The sequence below is a fragment of the Leiobunum rupestre genome, chromosome 5, assembly GCF_980474605.1.
Source record: "Leiobunum rupestre chromosome 5, qqLeiRupe1.1.hap1, whole genome shotgun sequence".
NCBI classification, from domain to species: Eukaryota; Metazoa; Arthropoda; class Arachnida; order Opiliones; family Sclerosomatidae; genus Leiobunum; species Leiobunum rupestre.
In genome coordinates, this window is record NC_143388.1 from 22,544,123 (window position 1) to 22,567,856 (window position 23,734).

The following is a 23,734-nucleotide window of genomic DNA, read 5'->3' on the forward strand; positions in this document are numbered from 1 at the left end:
CCAGAAATTCCTAAATAATAGGGAAATAAAAAAAATTACGGGAAACCGGTAAATTTTGAAGATTCAAGTAGTTTGCCCTAAAGAATAAAAATTTCCCTTTAATACTTCTCTTGTATATAACATATATAACAGTATGGAACCAATTTAGTTCAAATATCAATCATGAAATGAGTAGATTCTTAGTGAAAAGAATGCTTAAGCTAGCAATGACACGGAGAGCTACACTAGCAAAGTGTTTGTGACAAAATAAGCTGGGAAATTCTGGAAAATCGCTGGGACAATAGTTGTATTGAACCCTACGTGCTTAACCGTTAACGATACTACAAATAATATTGATGTTATTTTTGAACCGTAGTGCCTTTATTGGTGACTCACCTAGAAGTGGTACTAGTACCAAGTGTGGCTCAACGCAATAGCCTAATTTTAAATTGATTTATCAACCGACTTATATTAGGTCAGGGTGGGCACTTTTTTATTTTATCGAATTTATAGATTTTGATACAATTAATGAGTCTTTTACTGTATAATTAATGGATAGTTTACTTTTATGAGTTAGCTCGCCTTGATTTAAATGAAATCTTAATGGAATTTAATTAGTAATAACTATTTTAGTAAGCTCCGATTTTCTGTTTTAATTTTTTTTAAGAAACTATTAATATAATTTTTTATTCCTTTATTAAAATACGTAGTATGATTTAAATCAATTATTTTTCAAAATAATAACTTGATTTTATTCTTGATTTCAAATTGATTTAAATTAGCCAATCCTGTATTCTAGAAATATCTACACTAAAACAGTTGATTGAAATTGACCCCTTTAGGTTGACTAGCTTCAATATTTATTCTCTTGAGATCCAAATTATTTAGTTCTGATATTTTACAAGCTCCTTCCCCATAAGAAAATCAGATCAACCCGGATTCTCATTGGTTGCCTAAAACTGACGTCATCTGATGCCATTGAAGCGCACGCCGATGATCTCATTGGTTGCCTAAAAACTGACGTCATCCGACGCCATTGATGCGCACGCCGATGATCTCATTGGTTGCCTAAAACTGACGTCATTTGATGCCATTGAAACGCACGCCGATGATCTCATTGGTTGCCTAAAAACTGACGTCATCCGACGCCATTGAAGCGCACGCCGATGATCTCATTGGTTCCCTAAAACTGACGTCATCCGACGCCATTGAAGCGCACGCCGATGATCTCATTGGTTCCCTAAAACTGACGTCATCCGACGCAGGGTTGCCTGGTTTAAACCTCACTTGTTTCAACCATGGTTTAAATCATGGATTAAACTTAGTGATTTTTTTAATTAACTAAAAATTATTCCAAAATGTTTATACATTTTCTTACCAAAATGATTACATTTCTAAGACATTTACAAGGTGACCACTTCCTTAAATCCGTTAAATTTTGTCCGTGTGCACAGTCGTTTTCCCGTGCGCCAGATACAACGGGAAAAGGAGGTAAAACGAGAAAATAGAGACAATCAGTAAAACACTGCCCGTGTGAACCATCCTTAAAACTAACTCGGGGAACTCAAGTGCCTCCAACGAAAAACATCATTAATTGGCTTCATAATTGTTTCTGTAACTATTCGACATAACGTCGTTCGAATGTATTGGGTCGAAGCGCAAATAGTTCATTTCTGTAAAAGGCCAATTCCTCTTGGCCACGATTGCGTTGTATTATCAGCCGTATTTCTCTATACAAGCAAAAGCGTATTGGCCGTGGCGAGTTCCCCCTGTTTCCGCCAGGGGGCCGTGTTCCGGCAGCCTTTCTCTGATCGAAATATAGCGGACCATCCTCTTCCCGGGAGAGCCCGCCATTCTAATTAGTAAAAGGCGAGAGGCCCCGCGTTGTCACGAGATAGACCCCATCAGCCATTTTCCGGCGGGGCTACACTCCAATCCTCCCCGATTTGGGGATTGACACCCCCCTTTCCTTAATGGACATCTTGGGACCTTTTCGTTTGATACATTTTGGCGCTCATCTCGCCCCCCCCCCTTAAATACGGGATATCCCCGACTTTAACTGTATTATCAAATATAGCACCGACGACACACGTCACCGGATACGGAACCGTAGGCGATTTTAAGGGCAGGTTGAGCTTCGTACTCGGTGTTAGGTCATATCCCTGGCTGGTCCTTCATCGCCTCCTGAGACGATTTTTCCCCGCTGATGATATTAAAGATCTCGGGGTGTCTAGACTCGGGGCCTATAGCCGCGCGCCCTGCCGGAGACGGGATGAACCGTTTTTGTTTGATTGTTTTGGGCCACGCTTCGTACTCGGGCTCTCTCTCTCTCTCTCTCTTGGCCCGGGCAAGGCCCGACCCGCTTTGTTCTGCCAGGCACGTGTCCGTAATTGATAGTTCTTAACACGAATTTCCTCTGTTGCTTAGAAAGTTCTTCTTTGATGGTTGCGTATCCGTAAAGGGTTTTTTCTCTGGCGCCATCTTCGTCAGTGGAGAGCTAATGGGGGCCTTCTTGGTAGCGAGGGTATTCGTTCCGCCGAAGATCATTTTCGTTTTGACTATCTCGCTCCGCCGTCCCCGACCGCATTAAGCTAAAACGTGACGATATTTCACTATTTCGTTGGGTTTCAATTTAATATATAAATGGGTTTTTGCTATTTCTGGTACGGTGATCTAAGGGAACGTTTTGTGTTAATTTAAATTATTCGTTTGGGCTTTAAGATTGGTAGATAGAATAGAATCTGAATACCCAGCGAACGGTTTGAAATCCCGGCTATCAAATAACGAAGGGTTTTGCAGGGCCCCCAGAGGTCCTTTAATTCCTATAAAATCCTATATTTTCAAAATTGTACTATATCATCCTATATTTTTAGCAGAATCCCCAAAAAGTCCTATAAAATCCTATAATTTTGATATTTTGCCCATTTCAAATTCAAACACTTACAATTGTCAGCTAAATTGCTAGATTTAGCTATAGGATAAATTCCTATACCAAGTCATTCTAGTCTATACTTTTATTATTGTTAACATGTTTAGCTACTAGTATATTTTGTGATAAAATGGTAAAATAGTTTATATTTCTTAAGTGAAAATCAAAGATTTATTTCTCTAAATATAGATTTTGTTTTCAAATGCATGAAGTTAGTAAATTAAATAGCATATATATTCCTATGCAATCCCAGCTTTGAAATATCGAAGGGTTTGAAATCCCAGCTATGAAATATCGAAGGGTTTGAAATCCCAGCTATGAAATATCGAAGGGTTTGAAATCCCAGCTATGAAATATCGAAGGGTTTGAAATCCCAGCTATGAAATAGCGAAGGGTTTGAAATCCCAGCTATGAAATAGCGAAGGGTTTGAAATCCCAGCTATGAAATAGCGAAGGGTTTGAAATCCCAGCTATGAAATAGCAAAGGGTTTGAAATCCCGGCTATGAAATCCCAGCTTTGAAATATCGAAGGGTTTGAAATCCCAGCTATGAAATATCGAAGGGTTTGAAATCCCAGCTATGAAATATCGAAGGGTTTGAAATCCCAGCTATGAAATAGCGAAGGGTTTGAAATCCCAGCTATGAAATAGCGAAGGGTTTGAAATCCCAGCTATGAAATAGCAAAGGGTTTGAAATCCCGGCTATGAAATCCCAGCTTTGAAATATCGAAGGGTTTGAAATCCCAGCTATGAAATAGCAAAGGGTTTGAAATCCCGGCTATGAAATCCCAGCTATGAAATAGCGAAGGGTTTGAAATCCCAGCTATGAAATAGCGAAGGGTTTGAAATCCCAGCTATGAAATAGCGAAGGGTTTGAAATCCCAGCTATGAAATAGCGAAGGGTTTGAAATCCCAGCTATGAAATAGCGAAGGGTTTGAAATCCCAGCTATGAAATAGCAAAGGGTTTGAAATCCCGGCTATGAAATCCCAGCTTTGAAATATCGAAGGGTTTGAAATCCCAGCTATGAAATATCGAAGGGTTTGAAATCCCAGCTATGAAATAGCGAAGGGTTTGAAATCCCAGCTATGAAATAGCGAAGGGTTTGAAATCCCGGCTATGAAATCCCAGCTTTGAAATATCGAAGGGTTTGAAATCCCAGCTATGAAATAGCGAAGGGTTTGAAATCCCGGCTATGAAATCCCAGCTTTGAAATATCGAAGGGTTTGAAATCCCAGCTATGAAATAGCAAAGGGTTTGAAATCCCGGCTATGAAATAGCGAAGGGTTTGAAATCCCAGCTATGAAATAGCGAAGGGTTTGAAATCCCAGCTATGAAATAGCGAAGGGTTTGAAATCCCAGCTATGAAATAGCGAAGGGTTTGAAATCCCAGCTATGAAATAGCGAAGGGTTTGAAATCCCGGCTATGAAATCCCAGCTTTGAAATATCGAAGGGTTTGAAATCCCAGCTATGAAATAGCAAAGGGTTTGAAATCCCGGCTATGAAATCCCAGCTATGAAATAGCGAAGGGTTTGAAATCCCAGCTATGAAATAGCGAAGGGTTTGAAATCCCAGCTATGAAATAGCGAAGGGTTTGAAATCCCAGCTATGAAATAGCGAAGGGTTTGAAATCCCAGCTATGAAATAGCGAAGGGTTTGAAATCCCAGCTATGAAATAGCAAAGGGTTTGAAATCCCAGCTATGAAATAGCAAAGGGTTTGAAATCCCAGCTATGAAATAGCAAAGGGTTTGAAATCCCGGCTATGAAATAGCAAAGGGTTTGAAATCCCGGCTATGAAATCCCAGCTTTGAAATATCGAAGGGTTTGAAATCCCAGCTATGAAATAGCAAAGGGTTTGAAATCCCGGCTATGAAATCCCAGCTATGAAATAGCGAAGGGTTTGAAATCCCAGCTATGAAATAGCGAAGGGTTTGAAATCCCAGCTATGAAATAGCGAAGGGTTTGAAATCCCAGCTATGAAATAGCGAAGGGTTTGAAATCCCAGCTATGAAATAGCAAAGGGTTTGAAATCCCGGCTATGAAATCCCAGCTTTGAAATATCGAAGGGTTTGAAATCCCAGCTATGAAATATCGAAGGGTTTGAAATCCCAGCTATGAAATAGCGAAGGGTTTGAAATCCCAGCTATGAAATAGCGAAGGGTTTGAAATCCCGGCTATGAAATCCCAGCTTTGAAATATCGAAGGGTTTGAAATCCCAGCTATGAAATAGCAAAGGGTTTGAAATCCCGGCTATGAAATCCCAGCTATGAAATAGCGAAGGGTTTGAAATCCCAGCTATGAAATAGCGAAGGGTTTGAAATCCCAGCTATGAAATAGCGAAGGGTTTGAAATCCCAGCTATGAAATAGCGAAGGGTTTGAAATCCCAGCTATGAAATAGCGAAGGGTTTGAAATCCCAGCTATGAAATAGCAAAGGGTTTGAAATCCCAGCTATGAAATAGCAAAGGGTTTGAAATCCCAGCTATGAAATAGCAAAGGGTTTGAAATCCCGGCTATGAAATCCCAGCTTTGAAATATCGAAGGGTTTGAAATCCCAGCTATGAAATATCGAAGGGTTTGAAATCCCAGCTATGAAATAGCGAAGGGTTTGAAATCCCAGCTATGAAATAGCGAAGGGTTTGAAATCCCAGCTATGAAATAGCGAAGGGTTTGAAATCCCAGCTATGAAATAGCGAAGGGTTTGAAATCCCGGCTATGAAATCCCAGCTTTGAAATATCGAAGGGTTTGAAATCCCAGCTATGAAATAGCAAAGGGTTTGAAATCCCGGCTATGAAATCCCAGCTATGAAATAGCGAAGGGTTTGAAATCCCAGCTATGAAATAGCGAAGGGTTTGAAATCCCAGCTATGAAATAGCGAAGGGTTTGAAATCCCAGCTATGAAATAGCGAAGGGTTTGAAATCCCAGCTATGAAATAGCGAAGGGTTTGAAATCCCAGCTATGAAATAGCAAAGGGTTTGAAATCCCAGCTATGAAATAGCAAAGGGTTTGAAATCCCGGCTATGAAATCCCAGCTTTGAAATATCGAAGGGTTTGAAATCCCAGCTATGAAATATCGAAGGGTTTGAAATCCCAGCTATGAAATATCGAAGGGTTTGAAATCCCAGCTATGAAATATCGAAGTGTTTTGAAATCCCAGCGATGAAATAGCGAAGTGTTTTGAAATCCCAGCGATGAAATAGCGAAGTGTTTTGAAATCCCAGCGATGAAATAGCGAAGTGTTTTGAAATCCCAGCGATGAAATAGCGAAGGGTTTTGAAATCCCAGCGATGAAATAGCGAAGGATTTTAAACTTCAAAGACGAAATAACGAAGAGTTTGAAACTGGGTTTGAAATCCTATTGATTAGGTCCCGAAAGGTTTGAAACTGGGTTTGAAATCCTATTGATTAGGTCCCGAAAGGTTTGAAACTGGGTTTGAAATCCTATTGATTAGGTCCCGAAAGGTTTGAACCTACATCGAACGAAATCGCGAAGGGTTTTGAAACCTCATCGGTGAACTGGGTAAAGGTTTGAAATCATATCGAACCAAATCGAGAAAAGTTTCAAACTGTATCGAAATAAATCGCTGTGGGTTTGAAATCCTACTCATGAAATAGATAAAATTTGGCATCTACATCGTTGAAATCAGTCTTAACATTATTATGAATTTTTTCGTCATATCCTTGTACGAATATTAATGAAATTGCCTTTAGCCTATTAGAACTTTCAATTGTTTGTCTACTTCTTTCGGTGAGGAAAATGCTCCGAATATTTTTACGTATAGCCATTTCCAATTCAAATTTAATCCATTTGAAGTAATCAATGGGCTTCAATCATCCGCAACCCAGTTTTATAATTTGGCTCAGATTGCTCGAGCCGACCTCCTCCCTCCCTCTCATTTATTTTTTAGCAACTTTTTTCTTTTCATACTTCGGATGCGCAATTTTTTTCGAGTCCTTGCTTAAGTAGAATTTTCTTCGTTATTGATTAAAAGGAGGCCGGTAGATGGGGTTGCGGAAGGAACTCGCTCTCTGTTCCTTTGAAATGAACTCGAAAAAGCCAGGTGGCTTCTCTTAATCAAGCGCAGGGGGCGGCAGGTTGGGCGAAAGGGCTCGTTTCAAATGCAAAATCAGCGCACTTTAACTTTTTCTTTCCTCAATTCCTCTTTCCAGCGATTTATATGAATGGAAAAAATGCCAAAATGTAGGAAAATTTAATTCGATGGCCTGTTATTAGACGGGTTAAGCTAGCTTCCGAAAACGTGTAGATGGAACTTGCAGGCGTGTAGACGTACCTTTGCGTGTACAGTCTGCACCTCCTACAAGTCCCCCTTAATAACTTTACAATTATATCCGACCTTTATTTGGAGAATTTTTTTTAAAATGTTAAATTTTCTGTTTGTCTGACTTTATATCGTAAAGTGGCTATTTTCGACCAGTCAGGATTTAGATCAGTCAGGATTTAAAGCAATTGTTTTCAACTAACAGGGATAAAGTCCTTTAAATGACCTATTAATCTATTTTAAATATTAGTTACAAACTTTTTCTTATTTAGTTGGGAATAGTATAACTGAAGTAGAAATTCTTAATAGGCGCTTAAATAAAACATCTTCCCAGAAATTGCCAAGAAGTAATATTTCCGACAGCCAGGACTCATAAGTTACTATTTATATAGTGCTTGTTGAAATATTAGAAAGCTGGAAACTTTTCTCGAACATAACATCGGTTTTTTGCTAAGCCTTAACATGCCAAAAAGTTACCTGGTTAAAAGGAAACACTTGTTTTGATAATTAAATTTTGGTTGTAAATGTAAAACGTCTAAATAAAATAAGATAAAAAATAACAATTTTTCTTTTACATAAGCAGGGTTGCCACACGTCAGGGAAAAGTCAGGGAATTTAAAAATAGGCCTAAAAAGTCAGGGAAATGTCAGGTAATTTTAAGAATTTGTAAAAATTCAGGGAAAAGTCGGGAAATTCAATTTTATCGTGACACTTTTTGAAGGAAATTTTACTCTAGATCTATGACAAATTCTATTATTATCATTTATTTCCATGAAAGTTGGCCAATGTTTTCAACATTGCGATAACCTTTTTACTGAAATATAAGTCCATTTAAATTTATTAACTTTTGATAAAAGTAAATTACAACGTTAATGTTTAGGCCTCAATAAGTCAGGGAAAATCTCTTAAAATGGTCAGGGAATAGTCAGGGGATTTTAATCTCAAACTTTGGTGGCAACCCTGATAAGTCTCACTAAACATTACTCTTTCATATCAGTAATTGGTTTGAAAAGTATCTTTATAACGAGCTAATTTTCTTAAATCCGTTCTATTCGGGATTTTTAAATGTATTGTAGTTTATTTGAAGTTTATGGCAGTCGGTAATTTCATTTACCGAAATAAACACGCGGAATATCTCAGCCGTAGAGTACAAAGGCTAAAAGGCCTTTCAAATTCCGATAATTCAGGAAGCGACTGAGAGAGTTTAGCCGGAGGAAATGTCCATTGAAGACAGGCAAGTCAATTGTCCCAAAACTGACCTAGTTCCGCTTTTATTTGGTCTCGAATGAAGAGGACTCTTCCTCATTATCCCTTAATTAGCCGAAGACTTTTAGGGACAGAATAGGAACAATAACTGGGAAGGAGGGGGGAATTAATATTTGCTTAGTTAAGAGGGGGGACGAACCAATTAAAAGGATTGATTTTTAATTAATATTTGCAGAATTGGCTTCTACTTCTGTCAGGATTTCGGAGCAAGAGTTCAATTTTTTCGATTTCATCAAACGGTAGGAAACATTTTTATTGCTTATCTTGATTTGAATTTCCCGCTCGAGCTTTGAACTCTTTGCGTATTCGTCAAGAGGATTTTCCAAAAGGTTTGATTTAAAAGGGGATACGATCTTGTTTAGTTCGAGTTCTATTAAGAATCTTAAAAGATTTGTTCAATGCGTTCAATTTGTTGACTAATTTATAGGATTTGGTCTTTAAAATGGAAGGCGACTTTCTGTAAATGAAAAAGTTTACAAACCTGTTGAAAGTTTTAATTGGTTTGAATTTAATTTAAACACTAGGTACTTAGAATTTATATTTGTTATATCAAGCGAAAAGCGTATTGCGATTAGAGATGTGAGCCGGTAAATTTACCAATTTCTTTCATAAAGCAAAATACACCCAAAAATATTTTGTTAAACTTCAAATAAAAGAAGAAACAATTACATTTTACATTGGACCAGAAAACCAAATCATTTTCCTGTTAAAAACTCCGAATTCCCGGCACTGTGATTTTACGTTCCATACATTTAAATGTATTTCTAAGGGGTTATCTAGGAAGGTTCTCTAAGTTTAATGTAACCTAAGGCTATGGTCAAATTAAAATATTATTTTCATAATTATTGTGACATCAAACCATTATTTTGATTAAATAAAAAAGTAAAGTAAATTTACCGGTAATTTTCCGAGTAATTTTACCGGTAAATTTACAGTTTTTATTTTTACCGGTAAATGCACATCACTAATTGCGATGGTATAAATTAATATTGAAACATTAGAATCTAAGTATGGTATGGTAATTATGGTTTTGATTTCGCTATTAATTAGTAATTAATGTAATTGGCAAAAGGAAGGACATTTTTTTTAATTAGTTTCAATTTTATTTAAATTCCAAAATAATTCCTAGCCTACTAAAAATTGTATTGAACTGAAATCTTTTTATCCAAGTCATTGACAATATCCCAAATGCTTTTTACGTTTCGTAGAAATATAAAAGGGTATTGCATCATAAGCATTTATCTTTTCTGACAGTAGATGTCGCGTCAGTCACTGCGTTTACGAATTTATTTTTCGCCTTCACCAGGGTTATTAAAGTGTAGGAGGTTAGATTTACCTAAATTGCTTATTTTATCATTATTTCACTTGAGCGTGATATAGGTAACCTATTTATTAATCTTGTTACTTATTTTCTAACATATAAAATTAAATCAATTTTTATAAATTAATTTCGTAATTGTTTTCTTACTTTTTTCACGAGCTTCTATTTAACCGCAACAGAGGGCGCTGTTGAGAAATCAACATAAAATGCCCTTCTTCACCTATGGGCGTCTGACGCGTTTCAGTTACAGATAGAGCGTCGTAATCCAACCTCCTCAAAGTTCAATAACCCAGCCTTAACTTAAAATACGACAACATTAATATTTAATTTCTACTTCATGGCTTACATTAATATAATTAGAGATACATTAAACCTAAATGTGGTTATAACATGGTATGTTTATGATGATGTTTCTGGGAGCCTTATAAAACGAGCAAATTAAATAATTATTATGACTTGGCCGCCATTAAATGTCCCGAACCGGCGCGAAATGTCGTTCCCCTTAAATGGCGCGCATTAATTAAATTAACGAGTCTTGCGTTTCGCAGCTGAGGATAGATAATATTTTTAAATGGGCGGGTTTTATATAATTAGTAGGAAACCACTTAATAGCTTTTTAAGACTGGATATTTTCTGCCCCGCGATGTATCATGATTTAAGAAAAGACGTTATTATTTTCTAATTTAATTTACGCGTATAAATATCTTCGTGGTTTCATCGTACTTTAAAACTAAATTTCGTTGTCATTTTCTCCCGTACTGCTCTAATCGAAATCACCCTATGAAACCGCCATTAATTATGACTAAAATTAAAAAAGCAATATTATTTTAAAATGATTTGGAGAAATTAAAAAAAAACTTATTTTTAAAAGCGGTTAAATTCAGAATTTAAAAATAAAAAATGTTTTGTTCAAAAATCAAACTCATGCCTACGCGTATTTACTTCAAAAATAATGTTTTTTTGCAAAATTATTCTTCACCAAATAATTGGTTTTTGTAAATTGGTTTTTATTATTTTAATATTTTTGCTAGTGTTGTAAGTGAGGCCTTTTTTTCCGGAAATTTTCCGTATTTTTCCAAAAAAAAATAAAATTTTTAATAAAAAAAGTTTTCATTCCGTGATTAGTCTAATACATTGTTTACATATTTAAATAAAGCGGCATTTTCCCCTAATTTTTTCGAATCTAAAAGTAAAACTAAACCTCTAGACTAGTTTAAACTGATTAACAATGTAACACTATTAATGTTTTGTTAGTTTGTTTACTGATATTAGACATTTTATATCGATAAAATTTAAAAACATTAAAAACCCTTAAAAAGTAATTAATGTTTCAATTTTTTTTCCGATTTGCGGAAAATTTTCTGGAAATTTTTCCGCATTTTATTTTTCCGGAAAATTAACAACACTATATTTTTCACAAAAATTATTTAATTTCTTTATTTTGACGTGGATGAAGTGTAATATACCACAATCGTATGAGAGAAATGACTACTATTCACTACCGAAAAATACCGCTACGCCCCCTTTGGTTCGCCATTGAAAGCTAGATAGGGAGAGGATAAAGCAGACGCTATTAGTTTTTATTCATCTTTATTCGTAAAAGAGCCCTCACACAGTTCTATTGAAAATGGCTTTCGGCCAATTTTTCTTAAATTTGGATAAGTTGTACTTCCGAACATCCTGAACAAAACTCCACATTTCGGCCGCTAGAGACCCGCAAAGATAGAGAGAGATATATAAAAATATATATTTTACTATACAGGGTGTTTCAATGGGTGATGCAAAAATTTGAAGGCAGGGTTGGCAAAAAACCGGCTTTTTTAAAAATTGAAAAATCCAGTATGGTTAAATCCGGTTGTAACCGGTGGTTTAAACTGGTTAAAACCATTAATAAAAAATGATCAATTTGTTATATCAAGCCCTCATTGCTCAAATTGCTCGATTTCAAAATTAAGTTTTTGCGCGTGACAGTACCTTTACATTGTGAGGTATAGCAGACTTATTTACCCGCTTTTATACCCTAACATGGCAGCGTATTTTCACGCGCAAAATTAATTTTAAGATACCCTAATTGCTTATATGTTAGCTCTCATTACTTGCGACAAAAAGTGAAGGTTAAATTTTGTCAATGTTTCTAATTAATTTCTCAATTTTTTTTTATAAAAAAAGTGGTTTTAACCATGGATTTTGTTTGGTGGTTAAATCCGGTTTAAACCAGGGTGGTTTAATCCAGTCTGGCTGGCTCTTGCCAACCGTGTTTGAAGGAGTTGTAAGGGGTGAGTTGAGAAGTATGCCTGTTTTTTCCCATTTTCCTACGATGAGTTAAAAGAGCGCCAGAGAGCTTCAAAGTGTGGCCTACTAGCCCCTGGAAGTAGGCTGCAACAAGCGAAAAACCAAGCAGCAGGGACTTAAAATACTGTTTAAGTTACCTTTTTTCGCTGGTTACCTCGATTTGTTTACAAAGTCCTTTTTTACCTATCACACGAACCCAAACCTTAATGTTCGCATTTCCCTGTTGCTTGGTTATGCGCTTGTTGCAGCCTACTTCCCGGGGCTAGTAGGCCACACTTGGAAGCTCTCAGGCGCTCTTTTAATTCAACGTAAGAAAATGTGGGATAAAAACAGGCATACTTCTCAGCTCACCCTGTATAAATAAGTATACTTGCATTTTAATGTAATATTATTTATATTTTGATAAGTTTATCTAAGAAAATACGATCGTATGACTTTATAATTTGACTGTGGCAGATGCTAGATCATAGGAGTAACGTCGAAGCAGCTAGCACCATTACACCGCCTAGACTCGTTTCGGTTGCGAATTGACATCTAAATTTCGACCTTCAAAACGCTAATCTTTTAAAATATAACTTTTGGCAGCCTTGATAAGTTGATATAAATATCCAAATCAACGCGTATAAAATAATTCAGAACGAGTTAACGAATTTACGTCATTTTTATCGACTGGTAATTTTGTCAGATATTGGTCTATTTTTAAAACGGAGGTTAAAGATGCTCTGAGAAATCTAATCGTGTTTGCTAGAGCGGCGAAAAATACTAGAGAACCGAGAATTGGCGCGAAGAAGGGGTAGAATATTTGCTAGTCTTAATGATTATGTAAATTCTTTCTCGCACTGCGAGCCGAAGAAATAGTCACGCTCGGAGGCGTTTTTGTCGCTATCTTTGGAAACTTGTTGAGTCGGCGCCTTTTTCTTCCGACGCTCGAATAATTTAAAGAAGTTCGGAAGCAAATAGAGAGGAAATTTCCGAAGAATCGAGTCAGAGGGACCGGACAAGTTGCTCGAGCTCAATTCGTTGGAGCCTCTGGTGGAACTCGCATTGTCAGTGAAGTTTGGAAGACACATTAGCTTGTTGATGCTGAACGCTACGGGTCAGGGTCCAGGAAACCAGGGTAAAGGTCAAGGATCTTGAAAATTAAAATTAATTAAGAGCTAATAGAATTTTAAAAATTTGTAAAACGTCATAGGAAAGTTCAAATTAAAAATAATTAAGAGCTAATAGAATTTTAATTATTTGTAAAACGTCATAGGAAAGTTCAAATTAAAAATAATTAAGAGCTAATAGAATTTTAATTATTTGTAAAACGTCATAGGAAAGTTCAAATTAAAAATAATTAAGAGCTAAGGGAATTTTAAAAATTTGTAAAACGTCATAGGAAAGTTCAAATTAAAATTATTTAAGACCTAAAATTCATCAAAAGGTCAGGAAATTTAAATATTTTGTAAAACGTAAGGAAAAGTAAAGGAATTTAAAAATTGGCCTTAAAATGTATTAAGAGTTAAGGGAATTTTAATAATTTATAAAACGTCAGGAAAAGTCCTGGAATTTAAAAATAGGCATTAAAATTTATTAAGAGTTAAGGGAATTTTTATAATTTGTAAAACGTCAGGAAAAAGCCAGAATATTTTATGAAGGTATTTATTTTATAGTTCTGTAACAAATTCAATGATTATTATTTAGATCCTTTAAAGTTATTGTAATTTTAAACGTGGTAATGAAAATAGTTTTGTTAAAATATAACTCTATTTAAATTAAATTTTTTAACTTCTTATAAAAGTTAAATATTGTCTAATTTTCACCTTAAAAAGTCAGCGAAAATATTTCAAAATGGTTAGGGGAATATCGTAGCAAATGCGAAAAAAGGTGATTTTGAAAAAATAGTTTTTTCCAACCCTAGGTTCAAGGACGCAGTAAAAAATAGAGGGAGAGTGGGTTATTGTACAAGAACAGTGTTGCTCTATTCCGTTTTGCCGGTTGATTCTTAATGCGCTGCAAGACGAACTTCTCCCCGCCAGTATTTCTGTTTTATTTATTTTGTGTTTTTTGGTCTTTTTGTTGGTACTTAGAAAAGGGCGGAAATTTCCCCCGATGGAATTTGGCAGATCGAGAAAGCGCACCCCCCCCCCCCCTTTCTCGGTCCATATTTATGTCTTCTTTAGAGAGCTAGTATCTTTATTTTTTTAGTCAAAGGGGTGAATGTATTTCTTTTGGCTGAATTGTCGTTTATCATAAGATGGAACTTCTGTATGGCCCTTTTTGTTGTTTGGAGATAAATCGTTTTCTTTTTTAGAATCTAGTTATTTTCTTTACGTGGTTGCTAAAAATAGTGTACCATGTGGTTTAGAATAAAAATTGCTTAATTTTAATAGGTATTTTTTTAATTTTTGCTAAGTTAGATAAATTGCTAAAAAATCAGAACCGTAGCAAGCATTCAGTCGGGTGAACATGCAAATGATGCAGCCACAATTTTCAGCAGTGGCGTTGCTTGGGTATTTTAGGGGAAGCTTGAAGCCCCTTCAAATTTCCAATACGTCCTTGCTGTAGTTTTAACAGAAAACCGTACAAACCAAAAATCATGGTATCGAAAAGATATTTCGGAGTTAAAATGATTAACTTTAGCAAATACTGATGTATATAATACTTTTAGGGATAGTTATATTTACAGACTGTTTTTGAAAAATGTGGTACAGGGTTGCCAAAATACCTGTAATTTCTGGAAAAGTCTGAATTGGAATATGAGTCTAAAATTCCGGGAATTTGAGTATGGCTCCAAAATTCGGTGAATTTTCAAAATTTGTTTAAAAATCAGGTAATTTGAATTTCGGTCTAAAAGTCGGTGAATTTTCAAAATTTGTCTAAAAGTCAGGGAATTTTAAAAATTAGTCTAAAAATCAGGGAAATGTCAGGGAATTTAATTTCTGTTGCAAATAGGAAACATTTACTAAAATCTAGGTTAGAAACTGCATAAATTTGGCACTAAGTAAGTCGGAAAATCTCCGGAGATATTCAGGGAAAACGTGAAAAAACTGTGGTAACCCTGTGGAAAGAATATATTTTCATACGCCTTTAATTCTCATTTTCCTGGAAACTCTCCTTTTAAGACCAAGGAAATTATTTTTGGAATAGCAAGAACCGATTTACGAAAGGAAGAAACTAGGACTTTGCGCTTATAGCTCCGGTGCTATGTTGTTATACCGATTCCCCGCCCTATTTCAACGTCCATCTTGATTTTGTGTTTGAGTGCCATCTGTTGAACGCAATACTAAACATTTTATAACTATTATTATATTAATTACTTTTTATCACGTGTAAACCTTTTATTGGGTTTCGATAGTTAATATTTATATTTCTATGAATAACAGAAGTTGAATTCTTGACGAAACCGCTTTCCCTGCTTTGATTCCAGTATTGTTCACACTTAAATTTAAAAACGCTTTAAATCGCAGCACCCCACACAAGGAGAACGCAACACGTCAAAAGTTTTGTTTTTTCTTGTGTACATTTTTCATTGGTTAGAAGCTTTAGCGCCTACTAAAGCTTCGTAAGTTGAAAATTCCGAAATTGTCTTCCCCCTTTCCGTAAAACGTTCAGCGTAAAGGCTCGTCCAATGAAATTTGTACACAACACGGCGTTAGCGTGTTTAAAGGTTAGCTGCGTTATCCTTGTGTTTATTGCTCCTAGGCGTAAGTATGAACATAGTCTCTTTTTAATCAAGCTTCCTAATTCCCAAATCTGTTACAGATAGCTCCTATTTGTTGACTATAAATTTCCTCCTCATTTAGTTCCCCCAAGGTGGCGCTTAATTAATACGCGTCTTTATTAGCGCGCGTGCCAAAAAAATTCATTAGTTTAATGGTATGCTAATGGTGGAAAAAAAGCGCTCCTTAGTTTTGCTTCCTGGAAACTAAACCTCCGTGTTTTGGGCTCGTTTTTATCGGTCGCTTCTGCCCTCTGGTGGTGATGGATGATACAAGGATGGGAAAATTACCTTTAAGGTACCTTAGCTTTCTTAGGCTAATAATTATGAGAAGTCTTTTTTATAACTTTCTGTTGATTTTTTTTTTAATTTAAAGGCGAAATATTTAAGACCTTATGTGGAAATTTATTCTGGCTACCTATTTGGTGTGATGGGTTGTTAATTAAATGTAAACTGAATTTGTATTAAATTTAATTAAGGCTTAATTACATTAGAAAAGTCTATAGCCTAGTAAATTGTATACTGTACTAAAACTGTCTGAAATCGCGGAAAATCGACAATTACAAAATCTAAATTAATTTTAAATTTATTGTAAACTCTACGACCTCATAATCGAGATATGAATCTCTGATCTAAAAATTCGTTGGGATCTTTGATCTTTTGTTTCAGTTTGAAATCAGTTTAAATTTCGTATCGCAAAATCGATATCTTTTAGGCTGGAAACTTCTTTGCATCTCCAATTTCTAAAACGGTTTCAGTCTGAAACTCCTTTGAATCACATAGTTCAAAATCTATTTATGGCTGAAACCGCATTTGAATATTCAATTTCAAATACGAGTACCATTCGAAATCACCCAAATCCAAATCGAGTTCATTTCGAAATCACCAATTTCAAATACGAGTACCATTCGAAATCACCCAAATCCAAATCGAGTTCATTTCGAAATCACCAATTTCCAAATCGAGTTCAGTTCGAAATCCAAAAAGCCAAATCAAGTTCAGTTTGAAATCCCCTATTTCCAAATCGAGCTCAGTTTGAAATCCCCTATTTCCAAATCGAGCTCAGTTTGAAATCCCCTATTTCCAAATCGAGCTCAGTTTGAAATCCCCTATTTCCAAATCGAGCTCAGTTTGAAATCCCCTATTTCCAAATCGAGCTCAGTTTGAAATCCCCTATTTCCAAAACGAGCTCAGTTTGAAATCCCCTATTTCCAAATCGAGCTCAGTTTGAAATCCCCTATTTCCAAATCGAGTTCAGTTTAAAATCCAAAAAGCCAAATCAAGTTCAGTTCGAAATCCCCTATTTCCAAATTGAGCTCAGTTTGAAATCCCCTATTTCCAAATCGAGCTCAGTTTGAAATCCCCTATTTCCAAATCGAGCTCAGTTTGAAATCCCCTATTTCCAAATCGAGCTCAGTTTGAAATCCCCTATTTCCAAAACGAGCTCAGTTCGAAATCCCCTATTTCCAAATCGAGTTTAAGTTCGAAATCCCCTATTTCCAAATCGAGCTCAGTTTGAAATCCCCTATTTCCAAAACGAGCTCAGTTTGAAATCCCCTATTTCCAAATCGAGCTCAGTTTGAAATCCCCTATTTCCAAAACGAGCTCAGTTTGAAATCCCCTATTTCCAAATCGAGCTCAGTTTGAAATCCCCTATTTCCAAATCGAGCTCAGTTTGAAATCCCCTATTTCCAAAACGAGCTCAGTTTGAAATCCCCTATTTCCAAATCGAGCTCAGTTTGAAATCCCCTATTTCCAAATCGAGCTCAGTTTGAAATCCCCTATTTCCAAATCGAGCTCAGTTTGAAATCCCCTATTTCCAAATCGAGCTCAGTTTGAAATCCCCTATTTCCAAATCGAGCTCAGTTTGAAATCCCCTATTTCCAAATCGAGCTCAGTTTGAAATCCCCTATTTCCAAATCGAGCTCAGTTTGAAATCCCCTATTTCCAAAACGAGCTCAGTTTGAAATCCCCTATTTCCAAATCGAGCTCAGTTTGAAATCCCCTATTTCCAAATCGAGCTCAGTTTGAAATCCCCTATTTCCAAATCGAGTTCAGTTTAAAATCCAAAAAGCCAAATCAAGTTCAGTTCGAAATCCCCTATTTCCAAATCGAGCTCAGTTTGAAATCCCCTATTTCCAAAACGAGCTCAGTTTGAAATCCCCAATTTCCAAATCGAGTTCAGTTTAAAATCCAAAAAAGCGAAATCAAGTTCAGTTCGAAATCCCCAATTTCCAAATCGAGTTCAGTTTAAAATCCAAAAAAGCGAAATCAAGTTCAGTTCGAAATCCCCTATTTCCAAATCGAGCTCAGTTTGAAATCCCCAATTTCCAAATCGAGTTTAAGTTCGAAATCCCTTGAAATCTCCCATCTCGAAACAATTGGCAATTATGTTACAGATTGTACATAAAGCAGTTCCACTGAATGATATATATGTGTGTAGTAAGTAAATTGGCAAGGCAACGTGTACCTCCGTTCGTACTCCGCAACATTCGCGCAATATATTGGTATAAGTAAGGAAACTCCGCATCCGGCCAAATGCAATATAACTTCGCGTATGGCCAGAGCAGCCACTTTCAGCAGTCAGTTATAATAAGCTGCCATCACTTTCAATATAGGTCGACACCCATCGGGGGGAAAACCTTATAAAAGCGAAGCGGCGTTATTTTATTTACGAGTGCTCCCAGATCGGCCAGCAATGGCCACGCGCCCACCTTCTATAGACGTCGTATAAAAAGGATAAAGATAATATTGGCCGCCGATAGGGTTGAGGGAAGGGGTGAAGTCTGTACCTTTCGGGAGCGGCTCTGCCAGTCCGCCGCTAGTGTGTAAAAAAGTGATTATCTTTTCCCCTTTTCGCGTATTGCCTTTCGCTACTGCTTTAGCGTTACACCTAGCGCCATCTAGCCAGTTGCAAATCTTTCTCGAAGTGCGCGATGCACCGAACTTTCGTCGCGTGTACAGGGTGGCTCAACGTGGTTTGGTCGAGGCATTTGGACCGAAAAGAATACACGTAAGATTTATTCAATTCCATGGTAAAAGTCTATAATATAATTATAAATTATTATCAGTGTATAATTATGATCCCGAAATTAAGGGATGCCCAATAATAATAATAAGCAAGTCTAATACCCAAGTCATATAGCGATGATTTATTTTAAAGCAACTGTCGACTCTATCATTGCCACCTGTATTATGAAAGAGCTCCTGTTATTAAAGGAGTAAATCTGATTTTGTCGTCTGCTAGCGTGTATAACCAATACTAAAACACGCCTTGGTATGGCTGTGAGCATTGTCTAAACACAAACATTTGTTTTTGTGTACCCTGCTTAACTATTAATGTCTAAGATTTCGTCTTAAAGAAACTGTCGGCGCTATCATTGACATCTGTATAATGAACAGGCCCCTGTTATTAGAGATGGCCATGAATCTATCCGATTCTCCGAAAAACGCGACTGTACTGGAGAGCGTGGTTTCATCTATTAATGGCGAAGGAAGCTGAAATTTACAATAGCCAAAGGATAACGTCGTCAGAGTCATTGTAGAGTATTTTAGTTAGACAACTTATACTCTATTTAGTGGACTTCAACCTCAATTATATATCCCGTGAAAAAATATTGTTTATAATTGCTGTAATTTAAGTCTATGGGTGAATTTACAAACGATCCAATCAACGCGAGGGGTACCTATAAACTTTTGGGTCAAAATGTTACTTAACTATCTTGTTTTGATTACGACGATAGCGACATCTGTTAAAAAAGAGCTACTTGACGTCGAGCCGACACTTGCTTTAAAAGGCAATCTTAAGTAAATAAAGATTTCGACCTTACAAACGTGTCACCTGCTATCTGAGATATAGAGGTGAAAAGAAAGCTAAAATTTTACCATTCCCGATGAAGCAATATCCTCTACCATTTCATTTCCGTTCAAAAATTTGTCGTTCAAGTATTCCCATTTTATTTAACACGAAATGGCCCATTTGTGTTCATTCCCGAAATTCCCATTCCCGATTCGAAATATTACCATCAGAAGCAAAATCCATTCCAAACCATTATCGAACATAAAATTGCCTTTTTCAACCATTCCCACCCCTTACCAACTTTAAAATGACCTTTTTCGTCCATTCTCGAAATTCCCATTCTTGATCCTAAAATTACCTTTTCCTACCATTCCCGCCCATTACCAACTTCAAAATTATTATTTTTTCCATCCATTCCCGCCCATTACCAACTTTAAAATTATTTTTTTCCATCCATTCCCGCCCATTGCCAACTTTAAAATTATTTTTTCCATCCATTCCCGCCCATTACCAACTTTAAAATTATTTTTTCCCTCCATTCCCGCCCATTACCAACTTTAAAATTATTTTTTTCCATCCATTCCCGCCCATTACCAACTTTAAAATTATTTTTTTCCATCCATTCCCGCCCATTACCAACTTTAAAATTATTTTTTCCATCCATTCCCGCCCATTACCAACTTCAAAATTATTTTTTCCATCCATTCCCGATCTCAAAATAATGCTACCAGAGGGAAAATACGTAATCGACCAATCCCGAATTTAAAATTACCTATTTTATCTTTTCCATATATATAGGCTTCGTGCGTAGTTTAAATTTTGGTGATAAGTATCGCCAACTACCGACCGAGTTTTAAATTGAATATATGAAAATAATGAAAGCTGTCTGCTCTATCAAAATGATCTTTACACAACAGCTGAAAGTTTCAACCCAAAATCATTGAAATTGGAAAGTCGTCTTCTATTTCTTCGCATTATTAGTTGACTGATATTAAGGCAGATGGTGCTAAATAACGGTTACTGTGGTAAATGGTAAAAAAACGTTTTCCACGTGACTTTTTTTTATAGCTGAGAGTCGGGTTAGAAGCGCAAAGTTAAAGGAACCGTTTGTTCGTTGGCCAATGAAAAGGCTCACACCCTGTACATGCGCGTGCGGAGTAAAAATAAACCCCCTTTGTTTGCAGGTCCGTGGGCGATAGAGGCTCGCTTTCCGGGGCCTAACCCAAACAACCAACCCCAACCCCAACCGCGTTTAACCCGAGGCCTTGTGATATTTGAATTTCAACTTATTTCCCCTCCAATCGCCTATACACACATACACACTCTGGCACTCTGGATAGCTGCCACGCTTTCGTTTTGGTTATATTACTTTTCGCCAAAATTGGTTTTTTTATATACGTGTCCCCTTTTTCTTAAGAGGAGGGGGTTTGGATTTAAAAATCACTGCGACGTTTGTACTCGCGTTAGTTTTGTATATCACGGCTTAGCTTTTAAGTTGACCAATTTTATTTAGGAGGGGTTTGATTTTTGAAAAATTAATTTAAACGTACATTTCAAAAGGGGGAATAAATGTTAAATTTACAGGATTCTTTTTAAAATGCAAACACCAACTTACTTTCAGCTCGGGAAAATGCAAATTTTTAAGCGAGAACCTTATTTTTTAAATTTCTTCGGACGAAAGCGATCCTACCGTGAGAATCGGGAAACTTTTGCACTCAAATAGAAAGAACGTATGTGATATTAATTTATTTGTGGAACTAATGGTTAATTATTAAATTTTAGCAGGAATCCATACCTCTACTTGGAATGCTTATCGTGCCGTATCGCGTATGGTTAGGTCACTCTGACGGCTTTGCCTACGAGAGAACAAAATCCCCTCTGCGCGCGCTCCCCTCTCACGTTGTTGTTTGTGAAGTTAACACAGTGACGTCAAAAAAAACGTCAGCCACCTCGAGACGAAAATCTGCCGCGATAAACATTCCAAGTAGAAGTATGGATTCATGAGATTTGTAATTATTGTTTGGGAGTAAATCTTAAAAATAGCGGTAACCGCCAGGGTTCATACAAACCTGGAGAACCTGGAAATATCAGTGAAACAGATTCTTTCCAAAAAATCAGGGAGATATCAGGGAAATTTTATATTTAACCAAAAACCTGGATATATTAGGGAAATTAGTTTTGGTCTGGAAGCGCCTCAATAATTATATATAATTTGTTTTCAATTAATCGAAAACATACGGTGCTTTAGCACGTGGAAATATCAGGGAAATTAGTTTTCCAAATGTTGTATGAACCCTGAACCGTGTAGTTTGTAGTTAAATTTGGAATTATTTTGGTACTTTGGTTTAAATCACGAATAATTTGAATAATAATACCGGAGTGGTTAGTCGCCTCGAATGAAAAGGAGCTTGGTTCAATCCCAACTTGTGGCAATGGGTGAGTTCTTTGGGTTTCTCTTTGCATAATAATTTGTCGAGGTTAACGGTAATAGTTAGTGTAGGGAGTTGTTGAATAGCGTGGCATGAAGAGCTTGCCACCACCTTCCTACGCATTGTAACCCGGCCACCCGAATTAATAGTATCAAAAGTCGCTGGATGACTTGGGCCTAAGGTGATAATTAAAACTATAATTTAACATTTTTTTAAATACAAAATACATTATCCGCTATTTGCCACGTTGGAAAATTAACTTATTCTTGTAAAAGCCGAAAATTTCTACACCATTTGCTACTGAAAAATGTCCACCTCCGAAAAAATTGTGACGATCTTTAGCTAATCAACCGAAGCACTCAACCAGCTTTTTCGATATCACTTTGGAGAATCGCTAAAAACGTCTCTAGCATAAATGTATTTATTTATCAGCTTCGTTTTCCAGGTTTCCCCACAGAATTCAGCTTCTTTTCGAAGGCGGAATTCGGGGAAGTTTTATTAAGAAATTGCCCTGAAAAGCTAATTAATTCCGCATCGCGCGAAAGAGCGGTAAACAAACCGTTCCGGCGCGATGCCCCTTCACGAAGAATACGAAGGGTTTTTCCATGGAGACTCCGAAGTGGTTCCGTTTCGCCTTACCTAATAGCTGGCTTTAAGCCGTCAAAAAGGGGTAAAGTTTACGGGTGAAATTTTAAACGGAGTTTGTCTCTTCTTTTCCAACACCTTTGGCATTTTATCCGTACTTGTACCTATACGAGACCCGGAGCTCATCGCGATTCTTGAACGTGTGGGGAGAATAAAATACGACTTCAGATCAATGAAATTCAGGTTTTGCCGCTTGGAGCGCTGTTTATTTTTAGGGTGAATAGTATGTAGTATCCTACCGGATAATATTTTTCGTCAAAAGCGGGTCACGTTTAAAGACTTTCTTAAAACTATTTAGAAGTAAAAATGGCGTTGCTTGGGGTCCCTCAAATTAACTCGAAGAAGCTCTTTTGGGCTTACTTTAAATTGAATTATGGGCTCCCAAGTAAAATTAAAAGTAGGATTTGGGTATATCTACTGGGTTGCCACACGTCGGGGAAATGAGGGAAAAGTCGGAGAATTTAAAAGTGGGCCTAAAATGTCGGGGAATTTTAAGAATTTGTGAAAAGTCAGAGAATTTAAAAGTGGGCCTTAAAAGTAGGGGAATTTTAAGAATTTATGAAAAGTCAGGGAATTTAAGAGTGGGCCTTAAAAGTCGGGGAATTTCAAGTATTTGAGAAAAGTCGGGGAATTCTCTTTTATCTTGAAACTTTTTTAAGGTTATTTTACTCTAGTTCTATGACAAATTCTCTGATTATTATTTAGTTCCTTAAAAGTTTTGCTAATTATTTTAACATGCCTATCACCTTTGTACTAAAATATAAATTGATTAACTTCTGATAAAAGTGAAAGCTAAAAATTGACTAATTTTGGCCGGGAATAGTCAGGGAATTTGAATCTGAAAATATTGTGGCCACCATGTCCTAACGCCGCCCCTGGAAGATTCGTTCAAAGAAGGTTCAGCCAAATAACTTAATAGAGAGGCGAACCACTTAAGGATTCAAATGTACAAGTAGCGATAAATTTAAATCGACAAGAAAAATCTGAAGTATGAGAAATCTCTGGAAATCCGTAGAAATATTGTAATTATCTGGAAATCCGAAGAAATATTGTAAATCTCTGGAAATCCGTAGAAATAAGGTAAATCTCG

General features: G+C 36.5%; 2 protein-coding genes across 3 annotated transcripts in view; one reads left to right on the forward strand and one right to left on the reverse strand.

The window, feature by feature from the left end:
• Positions 1-23,734, forward strand: part of timeout (circadian regulator timeout) — a 351,606-nt gene that overhangs the window by 59,781 nt on the left and 268,091 nt on the right. For both annotated transcript variants that reach the window (XM_090175814.1, XM_090175815.1), the window contains exon 7: positions 8,631-8,694. In XM_090175814.1, the coding sequence (XP_090031940.1) occupies positions 8,631-8,694 (64 nt within the window). The remainder of the gene's footprint in view (positions 1-8,630; positions 8,695-23,734) is intronic.
• Positions 1-23,734, reverse strand: part of LOC149943831 (uncharacterized) — a 181,201-nt gene that overhangs the window by 35,525 nt on the left and 121,942 nt on the right. The gene's annotated exons all lie outside the window — the stretch shown is intronic.